This window comes from Sitodiplosis mosellana, unplaced genomic scaffold, assembly GCF_009176505.1.
Source record: "Sitodiplosis mosellana isolate CC-2019 unplaced genomic scaffold, AAFC_SMos_1.0 Smas_scaffold_12, whole genome shotgun sequence".
NCBI lineage: Eukaryota > Metazoa > Arthropoda > Insecta > Diptera > Cecidomyiidae > Sitodiplosis > Sitodiplosis mosellana.
The window spans coordinates 1,449,025-1,466,181 of NW_022595254.1; the positions used below are offsets into that span (position 1 = coordinate 1,449,025).

At 37.3% G+C, this 17,157-nt stretch overlaps 4 protein-coding genes across 38 annotated transcripts in view; 2 read left to right on the forward strand and 2 right to left on the reverse strand.

The window, feature by feature from the left end:
- Window positions 1-41: 41 nt before the first annotated feature.
- On the reverse strand, window positions 42-2,002 carry LOC129567738 (NAD-dependent protein deacetylase Sirt2). Its single transcript, XM_055444980.1, has 3 exons — window positions 1,729-2,002; window positions 1,324-1,620; window positions 42-1,189 (listed from the first exon to the last, which is right to left on the reverse strand). Exons 1-3 carry the CDS (start codon window positions 1,919-1,921, stop codon window positions 273-275), a joined length of 1,407 nt encoding a protein of 468 aa, XP_055300955.1. The 5' UTR covers window positions 1,922-2,002; the 3' UTR covers window positions 42-272.
- A 445-nt stretch (window positions 2,003-2,447) lies between these two features.
- Window positions 2,448-3,303, forward strand: LOC129567749 (mitochondrial intermembrane space import and assembly protein 40). The gene is made up of 2 exons (XM_055445002.1): window positions 2,448-2,802; window positions 2,926-3,303. Exons 1-2 carry the CDS (start codon window positions 2,585-2,587, stop codon window positions 3,182-3,184), a joined length of 477 nt encoding a protein of 158 aa, XP_055300977.1. The 5' UTR covers window positions 2,448-2,584; the 3' UTR covers window positions 3,185-3,303.
- LOC129567740 (DNA repair protein RAD51 homolog A) lies at window positions 3,242-5,362 on the reverse strand. The gene is made up of 5 exons (XM_055444983.1): window positions 5,120-5,362; window positions 4,951-5,045; window positions 4,112-4,448; window positions 3,888-4,046; window positions 3,242-3,768 (listed from the first exon to the last, which is right to left on the reverse strand). The coding sequence occupies exons 1-5, from the start codon at window positions 5,210-5,212 to the stop codon at window positions 3,424-3,426; spliced, it is 1,029 nt and encodes a 342-aa protein (XP_055300958.1). The 5' UTR covers window positions 5,213-5,362; the 3' UTR covers window positions 3,242-3,423.
- A 42-nt stretch (window positions 5,363-5,404) lies between these two features.
- LOC129567722 (protein similar) overlaps window positions 5,405-17,157 on the forward strand; it is a 64,689-nt gene continuing 52,936 nt past the window's right edge. For 2 of the 35 annotated variants that reach the window (XM_055444930.1, XM_055444945.1), the window contains exons 1-7: window positions 5,741-5,931; window positions 7,051-7,352; window positions 12,853-13,040; window positions 13,166-13,332; window positions 13,431-13,625; window positions 13,731-13,900; window positions 14,125-14,231. In XM_055444930.1, coding sequence (XP_055300905.1) covers window positions 7,255-7,352; window positions 12,853-13,040; window positions 13,166-13,332; window positions 13,431-13,625; window positions 13,731-13,900; window positions 14,125-14,231 — 925 coding nt within the window. In that variant the 5' untranslated portion in view covers window positions 5,741-5,931; window positions 7,051-7,254. Of the gene's footprint in view, window positions 6,385-6,869; window positions 7,353-9,225; window positions 11,205-12,852; window positions 13,041-13,165; window positions 13,333-13,430; window positions 13,626-13,730; window positions 13,901-14,124; window positions 14,232-17,157 lie in introns of those variants that run through there. The other 33 variants (XM_055444921.1, XM_055444934.1, XM_055444918.1 and 30 more) reach the window with 25 other exon arrangements.

Sequence of the window (17,157 nt, forward strand, 5' to 3'; positions counted from 1 at the left end):
GTTCGTCCTTTTTCATGTGTTTGGTTCAAAGAAAAGTCGACTTTTTTCTTGGAGTTATTTCAAATGTGGTTTATTTGAATCCCAGGTAAAGTGAAACGCAACAAAAAAAGAGTATACCATACCAAATATAAAGAAATATACTAATACCATCGTCGTAAAAAAAACCTTTCCAGAAAAAGTTGGAATTTCCAACTTGGAAATTTAGTAAGAATTTGTGATCAATCTTCTCGTGTGTCCATACAGTAAACAAGGTAAATGTGACTAGAGTGATATTACTTTAGCTCATCTTTTGCCCCAGATTTTGTGTCTGGTGTCTTGGATTCATTGGCGGAATCAGACTTAACATCATCATCCTTTGGTTTTCCACTTCCTCCGGCTTTGTCTTCTGCATTTGGTTTCTTGTTTGCTTCATCGATTTCCTTATGTTCATGTTCGATAAGTTCTTTCAATTCATCACCAAGACCAACTTTATTAGCTAGTTCCAAAACACCGTCATCACAGTCACCGAGCCAAGCAACATCTCGTTTGTTATTCTTCTTGCCAATCAATAGTGCTGCATTTCCGAAAAGGAAATCGTATCGCGAAGCCGTGCCAACCAACTCTCTGTTGATCAAAAATCGTACGCATTGTTTCTTCGGTCGGTTAACGAGCGATGCAAATGGTTGAACTTCCAGCGAGGTTCCCATGATGATCAATAAATCGCATTCCTTGAAATCTTTGTCCGGTAGTACATGGAATTTTCGTGGCAAATCCTCTCCAAAGAAAACGATATCCGGTTTCACAACACCATTGCACTTGATGCATGTAGGCACATTGTCAGCGAATATTTGCTCTTTCATCCATTCCATGCTGTACTCACGACGACAGCCCAAACAGTGATTGGTGTGGAATGTTCCATGCGCTTCCACCAATTTCTCACTGGGAATGCCCGCAATATGCTCCAAAGTGTCGATATTCTGAGTGTAGTGTCGCAAGAGTAATCCTTTTTCATGTAGCAATCGCACGAAATAATGGCACGGTGTCGGTTTAAATTGCCCCGGATACAATTCTTTGGCCAATGCGAAAAATGGTTGTGGATTCTTCTTAAAATAGCCTATCTCGAATACGGCTGTCGGGTATGGAAGATCATACTTTTGCAAATTGTGATAGAGTCCAGTTTCAGGAGATCGAAAATCGGGAATGCCAGCAGCTGGAAAGAATTGATTGGAAACGTAGTTTTTTTTTTAAACCAATTGAACCTTTTCTGAGTTGTCACATTATTTTGACACGAACCGTATCGAATTCACAGTTCACACCAAAAACATGCAATTTAGGTCAACTTACATGTTGAAATACCAGCTCCAACCAACGTGATAATTTTTTTAAATCCTTTTTCCTTCCAATGGTCAATTAATCCTTGACAATCAACCGTTTTCAAAACTTGTGGGCCACTTGTATCGGCTTCGTCATCGGATGACAATCCCAATTTATGCTTAAGATACTGTTGAATGTAATCCAATTTAGATTTATCCGTCGTTGGTTTGGTGTAGTCTGAAGATGCGCCACACTCATCGTCGTCACTTTCAGAGGAAGAAGGAACGTGTGGTTTCTTCTTTTCACGATACTCTTGCTTCGAGCCATCTACACAAAAAAAGAAAAACGTGTTTCACAGTCAAAATTAAAACGCAATACATCGAATATAATTCCCCATATCAATCACCTAAAAGCAATTTTTCAATCTAAACTCACCCTTTGATTCGCTCATCTCGAATCGGATTTGCGAAAAACTGAAGAATTTGCTGGAAAAATGATGCAGATGTCGAAGTGGCGATTGTTGACAATAATATTGCATGACAAGTGCAGCGCATGAAGTGTCAAAACCAAAACAGAGTCCCGTCCAATAGTGTTTGCGGCGAAATGGTTCACTGTATGAGTGTATCATGTAATTATATAATTGTCATTTCTCATATTTCTACACGCTAAAGTCTTTACTCCGTCCAATTGGAATCCTAACCTCAAACATGTGCCATTGACACAAAAGTCCAGTTTCAATCATCGATCTGCCGAATAAAAGTGTATTTTATTTAAATTTCGCAGTATTTTGAATGGATTTTTATTTTGTGCGGACTACACAAATCTAAAATGATACGCATCCATCTCGAAAATTCGTTATGAGCGGTTATTTTTATTTGGATATTTTACTGTAAGTAGCAAAAAGTGCGATCAATCATTTTCATTGAAGTTCATTTGTTGTGACAAAATGAAAAACCAGTTATTGATTCATTTTCAATTTTATGTTATTTGACCAATAGGAAATTGGCAAGTGAAGCAGAAAATTTATTACCAGTTTATGTAAAAGGTTGCATAGAACAGTCGTTGCATCGTATTTTTGGAGAAATTGGTGGTCACACAACAATTGACGTGCTAAAATTTGATGAGAAACGACATCGTTTGATTCTAAGAGTTCCTGAACAATTTTATGTTAAGTTGAGAGCCGCTTTGACACTTATCGATAAGTTCCAAGGCATTCCTTGTTATTTTCACGTTCAATCAGCATCACGCGTACTTCTCTCTCTGTTGGATACATTTTGATTTCGCTGAAACGATGTCGCATTGCAAGGATTATGGAAAAGACAAAGTGATTTTCGCCACAAAAGAAGACCACGAAAAGCCGAGCACAGTTGAATTGCCGGAGACGGAGCGAGCGCCTGGTTTGATTCTACCCGATGGAGAAATCAATTGGAATTGCCCCTGTTTAGGTGGCATGGCAACAGGCCCGTGCGGAGTTGAATTTCGAGAGGCGTTTTCATGCTTTCACTACAGGTATAGCATATAGATCGTATTTTGATATTGCAACGAGACATTTTTTTTCGATTTGCTCACTAGCATCACAAGAATTGCGATTTCGTCATCTCATTCAAACCCATTTTTTCTTCTGTTTTACAGTGAAGCGGAACCAAAAGGTTCCGATTGTTACGATCAATTCGCCACGATGCAAGAGTGCTTCGCCCGATATCCAACCGTATACAATAAATCCGGCAGCCCCGATGATGATGACGATGACGAAGGGAAAGATTTGGATCCAACAAACTTATTAGCAACACAAAGCAACGTCGATACTGTTGATCAGCTCGAAGAAACAGACAAAACTCCAAGTGTTAAAAATGATAAATCAACGGAAACAACAAGCAAACCTAAAGTTTAATCCCACATAGCAAATAAAATTGTAGTTTTTTCGGAATGAAAGTATAAGCAAGCATGATTTTGTGTCAATGCAAAAGATATAATAAAGAATATGTTTATTGACTTATTCAAAGTTTAAAATTACCGTGGTTTTTATTTTAATTTACTCGCTTAAACGGTTTATGTTAAAATTTAAAAATTTGTCATTCTACTAATAAGGCTGATGAGGTTCATAAGGTCTAGCTGTCTCGAGTTCCGATACTATTCCTTCTCATCGCCAATACCATCTGTGTTGATGGAGAACGTGGCCTCAGACTCCGGAAGACATGGCGAGTCGTAAATTTTGCAAATGCGCGAGTCACCTCGACCTTTGCGTAAAGACAGCCGTGTCGTCGATGCGTGCGCAATGATGTTGCCACCGATTGGCTTCTTTGGATCAGCTTGATGCATTGGACCACCTGAATCCACCGTCGCTACGACCTGATTCGTTATCAATATTGCAACGCCGAATTCGTCTGACAGTCGAAGCAACATTCGCAGAAAACGTGCCAAATGCATCTGACGAGCTGACAGTTCACCTCTTCCGTTATAGTCTGTTCGATACAGCTGCAATATGGATAGAATGAATCAGAATATTTGAATTTAAGCAGGATGTTTAATGTGAATGTCTCAATGAGTTTCTGAATGAACGCATTGAAATGCCCAATTCATAGCATTTTACTTACAGCTGTAGCACTGTCAACGATGAGCAAAGCATAACGCGTCTCAGCCATCATTGCAGCTGCTTGGATCAGAAGTTCAGTCTGATGATCTGTATTATATGCCCTAGCACAAGCCACATTGTCCAACACTTCGTTTTGATTCAGTTTGAAACGTTCAGCAACCTAAAAAATGCATTAAATTCAGCTTGGTTGGATGAAGAAAAGTGGCACTACACGACTGGACTCACCGCTAACAATCTTTCGGGCCTGAATGTTCCTTCTGTGTCGATGTACAGGCATTTGCCTTCACCACCACCTTGGCTGATTGGCAGTTGACATGTTACAGCCAGTGTGTGACACAGTTGTGTTTTCCCTGTTCGAAACTCACCAAACATTTCTGTGATTGAACCAGTTTCAATACCACCACCTAGTAATTTGTCCAGTTCACGTGAACCTGTCGTTAAGAACACGATTTCAGAGCGCTTATGATGAAATTCATTCGCAGAAAAGAATCCCATTGGCACGAATTTGGCCGCTTCGGCCAAGAGTTTTTCCACTTTTATTTCGGAAAATCCTTTAATTGCACTGGAATAAGAAGAAGAAAACGGTTAGTTTGAACATTTAAACTCTTTTCGTTTCGATTTGTTCTAGTTTGAGCTCATTTCATTTGAATTTGCTAAAAGCAATTACTTTATAAATTTGTTCACAGAAAAAAATCGCTAAACGAAGGAAATCGCTAGTTTCCATCCCATATTTCAATTGAACACATCAAACTCGACGAAAAACAGTACTATTGACAATACTTCTTGATTATCTATCTGTACTCCTAACTGTAAATTGCTGCCATGGCAAAATCTGCATTGAAAAATTCCATTTCACACAATACTGAATGCCAACTTTGTGTGTAATGAAACAATGGGGCCAAGCATAAACGATGCTGTTGTTGTTGTTGCTGCTGCTTTAGTTTCAACTCAACTGCAAACTTCAAGTTAGATCGTCCGATTTTAAGAAATGGGTGCTTTGTGCAACCAAAACATGTTCAAACACGAATGTCATTATGTAAATAAACAAGTCGTATCATACTCACAGCAAAGCCTTTTTCGGCACAAACAGCAGTGAATCAACGGTATAATATCCCTCCGCTTGCAATTTCTTAATGTCGCCATTTGTGATTCCGTTAACCTATTCAACGACAACAACTTGTTGTGAAATTCTCTGAATGAAAAAAAAAATGCATTTTTTCAAGTCATACATACCTCGAGTTTTGTGATCAATTGTGGTCCAAATTCTTCATCTGCTTCATCATTTGGAACGGTTTTCACCGATCTACCTGCTTCACTTTGTGCCATTTTCGATGTTTCTTCTATCGAATTTGTGGAATGGACAAAAATATGTACATCAATTGTTTTCACAGTGTGTGCCGCACAATACGACTTTGTTTGTTGATAGATTCACAACGACAAATCCCGCTCAGCTGAATTGTCGTTTGATTTTGACAGCTGACCGCTCGTAGCGCCATTCCATTGGCGAACAAAGAAAACAAAGAACGAATAGTCTCCACACAGTTCAAGTCAATGAATTTCTCGAACCATCGTTTCGAACTGGTTTTGATGGAATCAGCTGAAATATCGGTTGGAGAAATACCGATTCAATTTTGTTTAAATCCATTATTACATTTTCTAAAAAAATTTCTGTGTAATACTTTGCCAACAGAAATAATTCATTCAAAATTCCATTGACAATTTCGAATGAAAAAAACAATTATTGTTTCCATTTCAATTCCGCATGCGGAGAGTTTATAGTCAAATGGAAGCGTATATGAAGTCTCCGCAATCAGCCAGCGACTCTACAAATGTTTTGTTTTTCTTTTTCACACACACAATGGGTCAACTAACTAGTTGAAACAGTACGAGTAAAAGTGCAGAGTTGGAAATGTGTTATGGAAAAACACAAAATCAAAATAAAGTAAAAATCAAGTGAAACAATAGTAGAATCTTGAAAAAATTTCGATAAAAACAATTGAAAAAGCGAAAAAATATAAAAGATATAGAAAAATTCGCCAGTGTAAGTGCGTAAATGTGTATTAGTTCAATAATATGAAATAAAAATAGAGACTGTCGTTGCATGGTATTGAAATCAATTAGTTAATTCATTCATCGTTGTTTTTTTTTTGCTGTGTTTGGCCTTGTTGTGGTATTATGAATATTTCTGTGTGAAAAGAGTACCATTTGGTTATTTTCGTGATGATTTTTCGAGTGTTTTGGCAATTTGATAACAATTGATGTTAAAAATTCCGCCAAAATTCTATAGCTAGATGAAAATAAAAATAGATTTTTATTAAATAAAATTTAATGGGCAAATTTCTATTCAATCAAAGTTGCTCATTAAGTAAACAGTTTCTATTTATTTTACGATGGTCTTGATAGCAGCAGCAGCAACAGCGACAACGGAGAAGAGAGAGAAAAAAACTTTAAATCACATTGATACTCATACGCATTCATATCTTCTTCTTCTTATATTGGTTCGTTCGTTGTGTATTGTTGTTTCATTTTCACGAATCTAGTTTGTGCTAATAAAATATTCAATTTTCAATGTGTGCCTTCATTTGATTTTCTTCTTGTTTCGGATGTTATTATTGCTGTGCAGTTGTTGTAACACCACATTCGTTAAGGCCATAGAGACAGAGGCGAACACTGATAGCAAACACACAATGTGTATGTAGTGTGTGTCAGTATCTGTCTCTCTGTCTTTGCTTTCATGCTTCTTCTTCCTTTTTCAATGTGCGATGATTTTGTTTTTGTTGTTGCCTTTGTTGTCGCTGCTGAGCGTGAATTTTAATTTCTTTGGCATTCTTCTTCAATTTTTTCTTTCTTCCATTTCTCGGTTCACATGATATTATTGATATATACCAATGTGTGCATATATACTATTACGCATGGAACCTATACATTGGCTGATTGCGTACGTTGTTTATATGTATCAATGTGTGTTGATTTCATTCCGTAGAATGAAGCCATCGGCCATTCAGCTTAATATGAAATCGAACTTTGATTGAATATACTTTGATAACTGCACCTCACCATCTCATAGTGAAAGTTTTTTTTTTGAAGCAGTGTGCATGATATTCGCCGTAATGTTTATTAGGTGTATAAAATCCAATTATTAAATTTACAGTTCGAAATTAAAGGATTACTCGAGACTCGAGGTGAACTCCAGCGAAAGACAAAAACTAGTGAAAGTGAAAATATGATTTGAACAAAGTGCACATATATTTGTGAGACAAATCGAAAAGAGGAAGCAGATAGGAAAACGTGACTTAAAACACAGAGAATTTAAAGCAAAAATTTATTTAAATGTTGTGAACGCCAACCAGAGGAAGTGAAAAAAAACAATGTGTTTCATGGATAGTAAATCACAGGCGTCGATAAGCAGTGAGCTACCGAACAAAATGATCAACGGAAAACGGGCCAAACCGAAGGAAAAACGAAGGTAAGTGTGATAGTGAGCGTGTGTGTGTGGATGTGTAGAATTTTCACATCCATATAATTTGTCGTTGTCATCATTTCAACATCCAACGTCTATATTTACTCACTCACTTATTCGGTTCATGTGACATGGAGCACTGTTTTCAGTTTTCTCAAATAAAAGATGCACGAAATATCCCATTTTTCGAGTAAACTTAACGAAAACAGGCCTCGATTATCTATATCAAGTTGCCACAATTATAAAAATTCATATAAATATTGCTTGAGATTCCCTGTCAACGACTCACAATTCTATTTATTTTCTCTTTGGTCGTAAATACAGATGACCTATTTTACTTTGTCTCTCTCCCATCGCCATATCACAAATGCACACAAAAACAACGTGCTGTTGTGAGCTTGTGCTAGTGCGTGTGAGACAGCTCCTTGGCGATCATTTTCATTTATACATATTTTATGGCTGCGTGTTGTTGTTGACTGTCTGTGCTGCTATTATATTTTAATCATGGTAACTGATTGAAATTTTTGTATGCCGTATTCGAGACTCCATCCTTCGAATAAATGATATTCGCAGCGCTCAACACATTCGAAGGAGGTTTTTTTCTGTTTTATAACCGAACAGATTAAAGCAAAAGCCATAAAAGTTTATTCGTTTCAGCAAAAAGTGTGTGCAATGCAACGCACAAGCAAATAAACATGTCAACACAAATGATATTGTAACTGCGTTTTTATCGGCGCATCGGTGTGACAATTAGCGAACATCAACAACACACAGCTCAAATTCACCCAGAAAACGCGTTCAACAGAATTTAAATGAGCTGCCTTTCAACTAATACAACCACACTTGCGCAGCCTGCTATCTGATACTTGTTCTCATTTATATTTCTCAATATTTCTTTTGTTGTTAATTAACTGCCTTCGCTATACCGCATATACGTTGTATTTCTCTTTCTCTCTTTCTCTCTTTCAATCTCCTTTTATCGACAATATTTTTTTGGACAATCGTTATTTTTTTTAATCAAATTTGACTGCAAACAAGTTTTTATTTCCACTTTTCAACTGTTGCGTTCCATTGTTGTCGTTAAATTTTCGTTCATTTTCGGTGTCGCGATCGAATGATCCGAACCGAATTCGGGCTGAAAATTCCTGCAACCACAACTCTCTGATTGTGCATGCGCACACCATACGTGCTGAATGATCGTTGTTTTAGACGCAAAACATACGCATTTGAATTGTATGAACAACATCACGGAACACCATGGGAATGACGAAAATAAATTGATTCTTCGGAAATACAACTTCAGGTTGGACAACATTTATATAAACCGTTTTGCAGGTTGTTTTTTTTTTTCTAATGGAACGCTTTTTTATTTGTGACGACCCTCCGATTTAATACACTATTTTGAAATTGCTACGAAACCTTGCACAAACAACAGAAAACCCGACCAGAGAAATCGCGACAATATGCAAATTTGCCCAATTCATTCGCACCGGTTACTTTTTTCGGTGTGGTGCATAAAAAAAATGTTGCATGGCAAAAATTCGTTATGTGAATGGTATGCAGATTAATGTCATTTACGGTCAATTGATCGCCAGTTTTATGCCCGTTGTTCTCAGCGCACAGAAAATCTCGAGAGCATTTAGAGAGGACAAAAACCAGTTTTTCAACTTCGATCAATTTAATTTACGGCGTATTTCAATTTGATTTGTTTTCATCATTATGCCCACATGTTTACATCTGTTTTTCTTTCTCTCTCTCTATTTTTTGCTCTCTGTCACTCTCTATCTACAAACGTTGTACATACATTGTAAAGAACAAAAACAAATGCGGATACAGTGTGATAAATAAATACCACTGTTATCATATCATTAGGCAAAATGTGTGCATTTCTTTAAGAAGAGAACAAACAAAGCGTTTCATATTCCAATATCCTAGTTATTAGTGGGGCCAAAAATCAAATCGTTCATGTAATGTTCGAACTCATTAAGAAATGAGTTTTTTGCTTCCGATTTTGAACAAGCGTCTATATTATTGAATGGTGCCTGGTGACTAATGACAAAATTACCAATTCAAATGTGTTTTTGAAATCAACAAAACACTTTTGTTTTGATTCCATTGATAAGAGATCGTTTGCAAATCATTAAATTCGCATGTTGACCGACTTGAATAAATTAATTTCTATAGATAGAAGCCCGTGTTCGATAAAACGTTTTGCTTTTTATCTTTATAGGCGCGCATATTTCCATTTCTACTTCCCAGTCAGGAACCATGTGTTTACCAAGATTTATCGGCATGTCGTCAAGTGAAGTGTTCGATGGCAAACAATTCGATATGTTCTTTCATGACCATTCCTATTATTTTATTGACTAAAAAATCTAAATTTGCAGCAAAAAAAGCGCCTGAATTTCTGCTAGTCCTTTATCAGATTCACCCTTGTAAGAAAATTTATAATGAGAGCAATATTTTCTATCAACAGAGTGTGACGACACTGCTGGAACAAAAAAACGCAAAGATGGTTTGATTGAATTAAATTAATCTTGAGAGAGTAAATCGCGCGCGTTGTACTAAAATCTAAGCGCATGTCGAACACAATCAAATGATAATCTCAAACGTTATCTTATCATAATAGAGTAGAAAACAAGACCGCAGAGCTCCGCTTCGCTCCGCTCTGCGTTCTTGAGTTTTTGGTTACCTAATCTATTTTGTTGTTCCACAACAAACTATTTTTTGGCGCACTACATGAAATGTATTTCATCAAAGTAACTTTGAAGTAATATATTTATTTGAAAAATGAATTACAAGATTTGTCGTTACTGCCACTGTTTTAAATTAAATAAAAAATATGGGCATAAAATTCAGATTCACCATATTTTGTTTCAACACTCAAAAAGTATCAAGGAAAAAAAAGAGCAGATTAGTAGCTCTAGATTTCATGTAGTGCTAAAAAGAAGAATTCTGCACATCATACAATGATACTGGGCGATTATGTGTGTGCGTATGTCTGTGGGCCATTGTATGGAGAGTTCATTTGTTCGGCTCATATTTGATAATTGTAATTGTTGTGAAATTGAAATTGTCTATGTTTTGATTTGTACTTTACGGGCGATCGCTTATCTGATTATTGAGCTGCAAACTGATGAACCGACTAGCGGTACGGACAGTAGCTAGGCGAGTGCGGTCACATGAAAATCAACGACGACTCTAGTGATGTGCTGTTTGAAATTTCGTCAAAATTCAATAACAATTACCGAACCCTATTCTAACATTTGGATGGGTGTAAATATTCGATAAAAAGACGCAATAGAAATCATATTTAACGCAAACGGACAGAACGAGACAAAGAAGAAGTGATTTGTTTTCTTCATATTTTGTAAATAAAATGGATTATTACCGGCAATCGAGTGCGGCCACTGTGCCGACAGGTTGTTCACCAACTTGGTACGAAGCGGTTAATTCGGAATTCTTCAACGAACAAGATCAAATACAAAAAATGAAATCGAATAACCAACACATCTACGCGAACAGTACTGCTGCTGCCACCACTGCCACGAATCACTCGATAAATATGCACGAGCAACCTTTGACCAACGCGGTGACAACAACCGAACATCAACAAACACACAACAACAACAACATGGAATATTATAATCGGCCCATATCAATGCATTTCAATAATGATGCTAATAACTATTTTCCACCGCCGCCACCACCGCCTTCGTCTCTTGTTGGCGATGGCAATGCGTTGCTGTCATACGCACCTTGTCAGGGGCCACGACCATGGAATTTTGCACAATGCTATGGCTTTTATGGTCAACCAGCTTGTTCAATGCTCAAGATTATTGACATGGAAGATTTTATGTGAGTTTCGTTTCGTAAGTGCAATTTGCGGCGCTATGTCTGTCTCTCTTTATGTGTCTTTGTGCGTGCATTGGTGTTTGTGTGTGCAAGAAAAAATTGTTGTGCATTGCAATAAAATCGTGAATTCTGTCTCGGTGCATTCGTCGTCTAAGCGGATGCGTCAATAAACCGCCGATTTGATGTCTGTTCTTTTGATTTTTATTGCGATTTTGAATTAATCAGGAGATCCGCGTACGTGCTGCCCTATTAAAATGTTGTGTGTGTTTTTCTTTCCGTTCGAGTGCTTGTTTTAAACATTCTACATTTATTTCTATCGATCCAGAAAAAATCGTTACTAAATGAAACTGAGCGTACAAACACATGCCGTGTAAATTTTCTTTGTTGTTGTTGTATCAACAATTCAACCAAAAATGAAGAAAAAAACAACAAAACCATCAGCAGAAAATTGTATGGCGAGCGCGTCGATAGCCTTTGCTCCAATATAAAAAGCGCACACCATTCAAATTGCTTGGAATTCTTTCATGTTCGATAGCGTTATCATTTGTGACATTAGACAAAATACAATTTGTTTTTTTCGGTCTTGAAATTGGCAAACTGATTAACAGCCCTCTTCTTTGCCAAAGAGAAGCTCTCAGTTGGCAGCATTTCTTATTATAAATCAATCATAAATTATAATTATCGGGTAAAAGCAAAAAGAAAACAATAAGTTTTGTTGGTTTTTTTTTTCAATGACAAAAGTTCAATTATTATGGAAAAAATTCCATTTCGATGATGATAATAACGACTATTTCCTTCGGACAGTCAGAAGGTTTTGATTGATATTTCATGATGCAATCGTTCTTCAAAGAAGAAATGATAAAATTCCCCTTTGTTGAATATGATAAAATTGACATTTCAACCTGAAATTATCGATAATCAACACAAGTTTGATAATGTGATAATGGGGGAAAACCAACATTTAACTATTTTGTGATTTTAATCTGTGCGAATGAACGACATGGTCCAAGGTTGTGTCTTTGTTTTGAGCGTAAATGACGATAACATCGGTTTTCATGATCCAGTGTGTAGATAAAATTTTGTCAAGCATCAATAAATGGAATATGAAAACGGAAATCTAATACCTCGAAACGTGCAATTAGCTGATAATGGCACACCAGAAAACCATACGCTTTGTGAGCGAAAAGGATCTTATGTGAATAATTTCCATTGAGACGTAAATGTGCTCGCTGAAAAATGAATAACACACACACAGCAAATGAGTCACTTTGCAGATCTCTGCGCTGATATCGAAATAGGGTTTTTGGAGATAAAGTAATATTGTTTGGCCATAACAACGAAACGGCTATGAAATTAATAAATCTTACATGGCAAATGAGTTATACCATTATTATATTGGTGTTATTATTGCTGCGCGTGATAGTTGCGACTAGTAATAAATTCATACATGAACCGTTTAGTAGAGACAAATGATAAATTTGGCGAAATGCGTCGTTGTCACTCAATTTCCATATGAAACAAATTGAAATTTATTCCGAAATGAGAATGAATGTCAAATTGAGCACGATAATTTATCTTAAGCCACTTTTTTTTCTCTCTTTCTTATTCTCATATCAACATCTCTTCTCGTCCTTTGTTTTATCGAATGCAGGAACAATGAAAAACGCAAGGAGAAATCGCGTGATGCGGCCAGATGTCGTCGTTCGCGCGAAACGGAAATTTTCACCGAGTTGGGCGATACGTTGCCGGTACGCAAAGATGAATTGGAAAATCTTGATAAATCATCCGTGATGCGCTTAGCGATTGCTACATTGAAAATCGAAGACACGCTGCAATTATGTGAGTAACATTCTGATTAATTTCCAACGGTTGAAATTCACTTTGTCTGTCTGGGGCGGGCGAGTGGCTCTGCAAAAATCGAAATCAACAACATGCTAAATTTGCATTTTTCTTATAAATTCTAGTTAAATTTGACGATGAAGCCAAACAGACGACGGATGATCAACAACTTAGCAACATCGATGAAAATGTTGTGATGAAAGCACTTGACGGATTCTTGATTATCCTCTCGACCGACGGCGATGTTATTTATGTCTCGGAAAATATTCACGAATACATTGGCATTCAGCAGGTATGTAGACAGGATTAAGCATCAGCAAAAAAAAAACAACAATCGAATATCGAATTTTTCAAATTATTTTTCAACGATTTTTGTCTGGTCATTTTCAGATTGAGATTATTGGAAATCCAATTTGGGACTACACGCACCAGTGCGACCATACTGAATTGCGTGATACTTTGAAGGCACACGTCGAAGATCAGAAGAAAAACGGCGAATCGTCCCATCGCAATGTTTTGATTCGTATCAAGTGCACGTTGACAAGCCGCGGTCGCAGCGTTAATATCAAAAGTGCAACATACAAAGTAAGAACCCTGTTTTGCTTTGGATACATTTTTTTGTTCGATTCCATCGTTTCAACACTTACGATAATGGTTTTTCTAACGAATAAATGCATTTCGGAATTGCAGGTCATCAACATAGAGGGTCATATTGTGTTGGATGAAACAAAGAACCAACATCAATTCGTTGCAATTGCACGCTTGATACCACATCCCTCAAACATTGAGGTGCCATTGGATTCGAGAACATTTTTATCGAAACATTCATTAAACATGAAGTTCTCTTACGTCGATGACAAGTATGTATATAAGTCTTTTTTTTCCTATTCCCGAATCAACATTTCATTTTAGTATTGGGAATGCTGCTGCTTTTTCTTCGAAAAAAATCTGACATGTATTCATACATAGATGAATGGGTGTGTTCGAAAGACGCCGATGTGCAGTCGGGCCCCAATTAAAACTAATTGATTTTACAAAATAATTTTCAATTTGTTTTTTTTCTCTGTTTCGTTTTTGTCTTCAGAATGCTGCCAATTTTGGGATACAAACCGTCTGATTTATTGGATAAATCGTTGTATGAATGCCATCACAGTGTCGATTCCGAAGCACTAATGGTTGCATTTAAAAATGGTGAGTAATTACCTCATGTTATACTAGCGTATATCTATTTCTCTTGATTTGCTCCAATCCAATTAGAAAGCACTTTAACGTTGAACGTTCCATTCACCTTTTCGTAGAACTTAAATTGCTGGAAATGTTTCTTTATAAACATATTTGTTTTGAAATTAATGTTACGCTGTGCTCGGTACAGCAGTACCGCCAATACCCATAACGCTCATTCTCTCTCACTGGCTGGCTGCGGTTTTATTTACCTCATACACAAACAATCATTTGACTTGTTCACTATTTTCATGCACTTCGTGGTAGATTGAAAACACATTTTTACCGAAAACCCCCTCACCACTCTCCAACCCAATTCAATCGAAAAGTAAAAATCGAAGAAATCCCAAAACGTGGGAGAATAAGCGAAAACAAGAACAAGTCGAAAATAACGAATCTGGCGATCGCGTTGAGGAAAAAACTTAGATTCGAACATTAATTAAAAAGAAAGTTTGTAACATGCTGTCAAGCAACGTTCTACTTCATATCTTTCCTTCTTCCACACTTTATCGATTAATTACTGAGTGTTCGTGCGGACACAGATTGAGAGAGAGAGAGCACATACACATGCAGCAATCGGTAGTTAAAGTGAATCAAAGTAAAGGAAAAACTTTCAAATCGTACTAGTTTATAAACATTAATTTATGTAAATTTTAATGCGCTCTCGTTCGTTAGATCTCAAATTACGATATTCCAAAAGTTTAGTGAACTAATGGCATTTTGGTGGCGATGGTGGTGGTGGTGGTTGGTTTCGACTTCTCAGAGTTCTTCCGTTGGTGTTTTGGTGCTGTACTCTCTTCGTGCGGCTACGAAAACAGCGACTCGATGGGTGTCGAGCGGAAAAACTTGTTGATTTCATTAATTTTCGATGCTTCGAGGATTTAATTTCATATCATTTTTTCCTGTTGCTCACTCTCTAAGTCGTTCGAAGTTTGTGCACACACGCATACACAGTTCACCATTCGGAAGCGAAAATGAAATTACCATTTTTGCTTGTTGTGCAACTTATTATTGGTACCATTGATGCTGCTGATGCACATTAAATGCTATTCAATAGAGCCGAAGTCATTGTGTGACTACTGTTCCGTTCAGTTCCAACAATGTCGCAATAATTGAGCATAGAATTCGAAATGATTGGGTAATCAATTTTGGCTTGCGGCGCTTTCAAATGGAACGAAATCGTTTTGTTGTCGCCGTGGGAACATTTCAAACTCGCTAAAATTAACTTTTGTGCAAAAGCACACAGAATTTGCAAGCCAAAAATGTGATTCGTGTAGGGAGTGTGAGGCGGCGGAGGTTCGATATGTTGCTCCGAAAATAGTGTGAGTCGGTTTTCTTTTGTGTAAGCAAAATCCAAAGTGTCATCCGTTTGCCAAATTCAATTAAAATGTAATGCTTAAGTGAACGTCATGACATCGACATTTCCCATGTAGCAATCGCACTTCGCTCTCTTTGCTCATCACTCTCTCACTCTCTTGCTCTTGTTTCACAAAGACCGTTTCATTTAGCCAAATTGTTACGAATTTTATTAGCAGCACACTGCGAGATGCGTAAAAATAATTTCACTCGCCCGATAAGCAATGCGCTATTGTTCCCCGATAAAATAATAAATTTAAAATGGCTTGCATTAAATGCTGAGTTGTGCATCTGTGAATGAAAGTTTTGCACACACACACACACACACACACACACACACACACACACACACACACTTCTCGCCAGGGATGCGACCATGTATTCGTATAGAATTCTACGGAATAGGTAATGACAGTTCGACAATGTGTAATATGCCTGAATATACATCACAGTTAACAATTTTCGTTCGGGTGATGGAAATTTATAGTTTCGTCTCGATCGTTGTATTTTCTGTTGATTTTGTGGTTTTCCCGTAATACCCAACGTCTCACAAACTGGGTGATTTCGTCGCTCGTAAACGATATATACATATTTGAATCCTTATCGACCCAGAAAATCTGCATATAAGGACAATGAAAATGTCTTGTCTGATAAGTTTTCCCATGCCCGAAGTGTGGTTTTAGAATTTTTGCAGTCGAAAACATACGGGATTTTCGGAAGCTCAAGAGCACACAAAGGGAGTGAGTGAACTGTGGGAGTGTGAGTGAAAAAGCACTCAAACCGAAGTTACGATAATGTACCTATATTATCTACACTTTGAATCTCACTCTTTGTGCTGGTGTTGCTGCTTTTTCTGTAATCAGCCCAGATCATTTTCACTTGCATTTTATACCGCCACCGTCACCACCACCGCTGCTGCTCGTTCGATCCGTTTTTCATTTGGCTGCCGTGTAAGAAGTTCATTTACATCTTTCACGCCATTTTATAATTTTATAAACATGAAATGCATTTCGCATAATTTATTAACCTTTTCTCGTTCATGCATTCGAGAATAGTTTACCGTTTGCCATGCCATATCCAGTTGGCTGTGTGTCTGTGTGAGAAGTGAACTATTATTATATTTACTAGTTAGCGCGTTCTGGCATTTTTCAAGGGATGCCCGAAAAGCAGTGGTGGTAGAGAGTGGTGGCGACGGGGACGAGGAAACCAGTTGTTCCGATGACGGTTTTTCCACCATTGGTTGAGAAAGAGCGCCAGCAAACAAACAACATCTAAAGATGCAATAAGATTGTGAAACATTGCAACCGTACAGAGCGTGAGAAAGAAAAACGCGCACTTTGTACAAAAGAAGTAAGAGATTTGCTAAACAATGAACGAAATCGTTCAACATGTAAAGGATTAAAGACCTTATCACCTTCATGCAAACACATTGAAAAGCAACGAAACAAACAAACAAACGGACAGAATGAACGACGGGAAAAACACACACACACAGAGAGAGAGAGAGAGAGAGAGAGAGAGAGAGAGAGAGAGAGAGAGA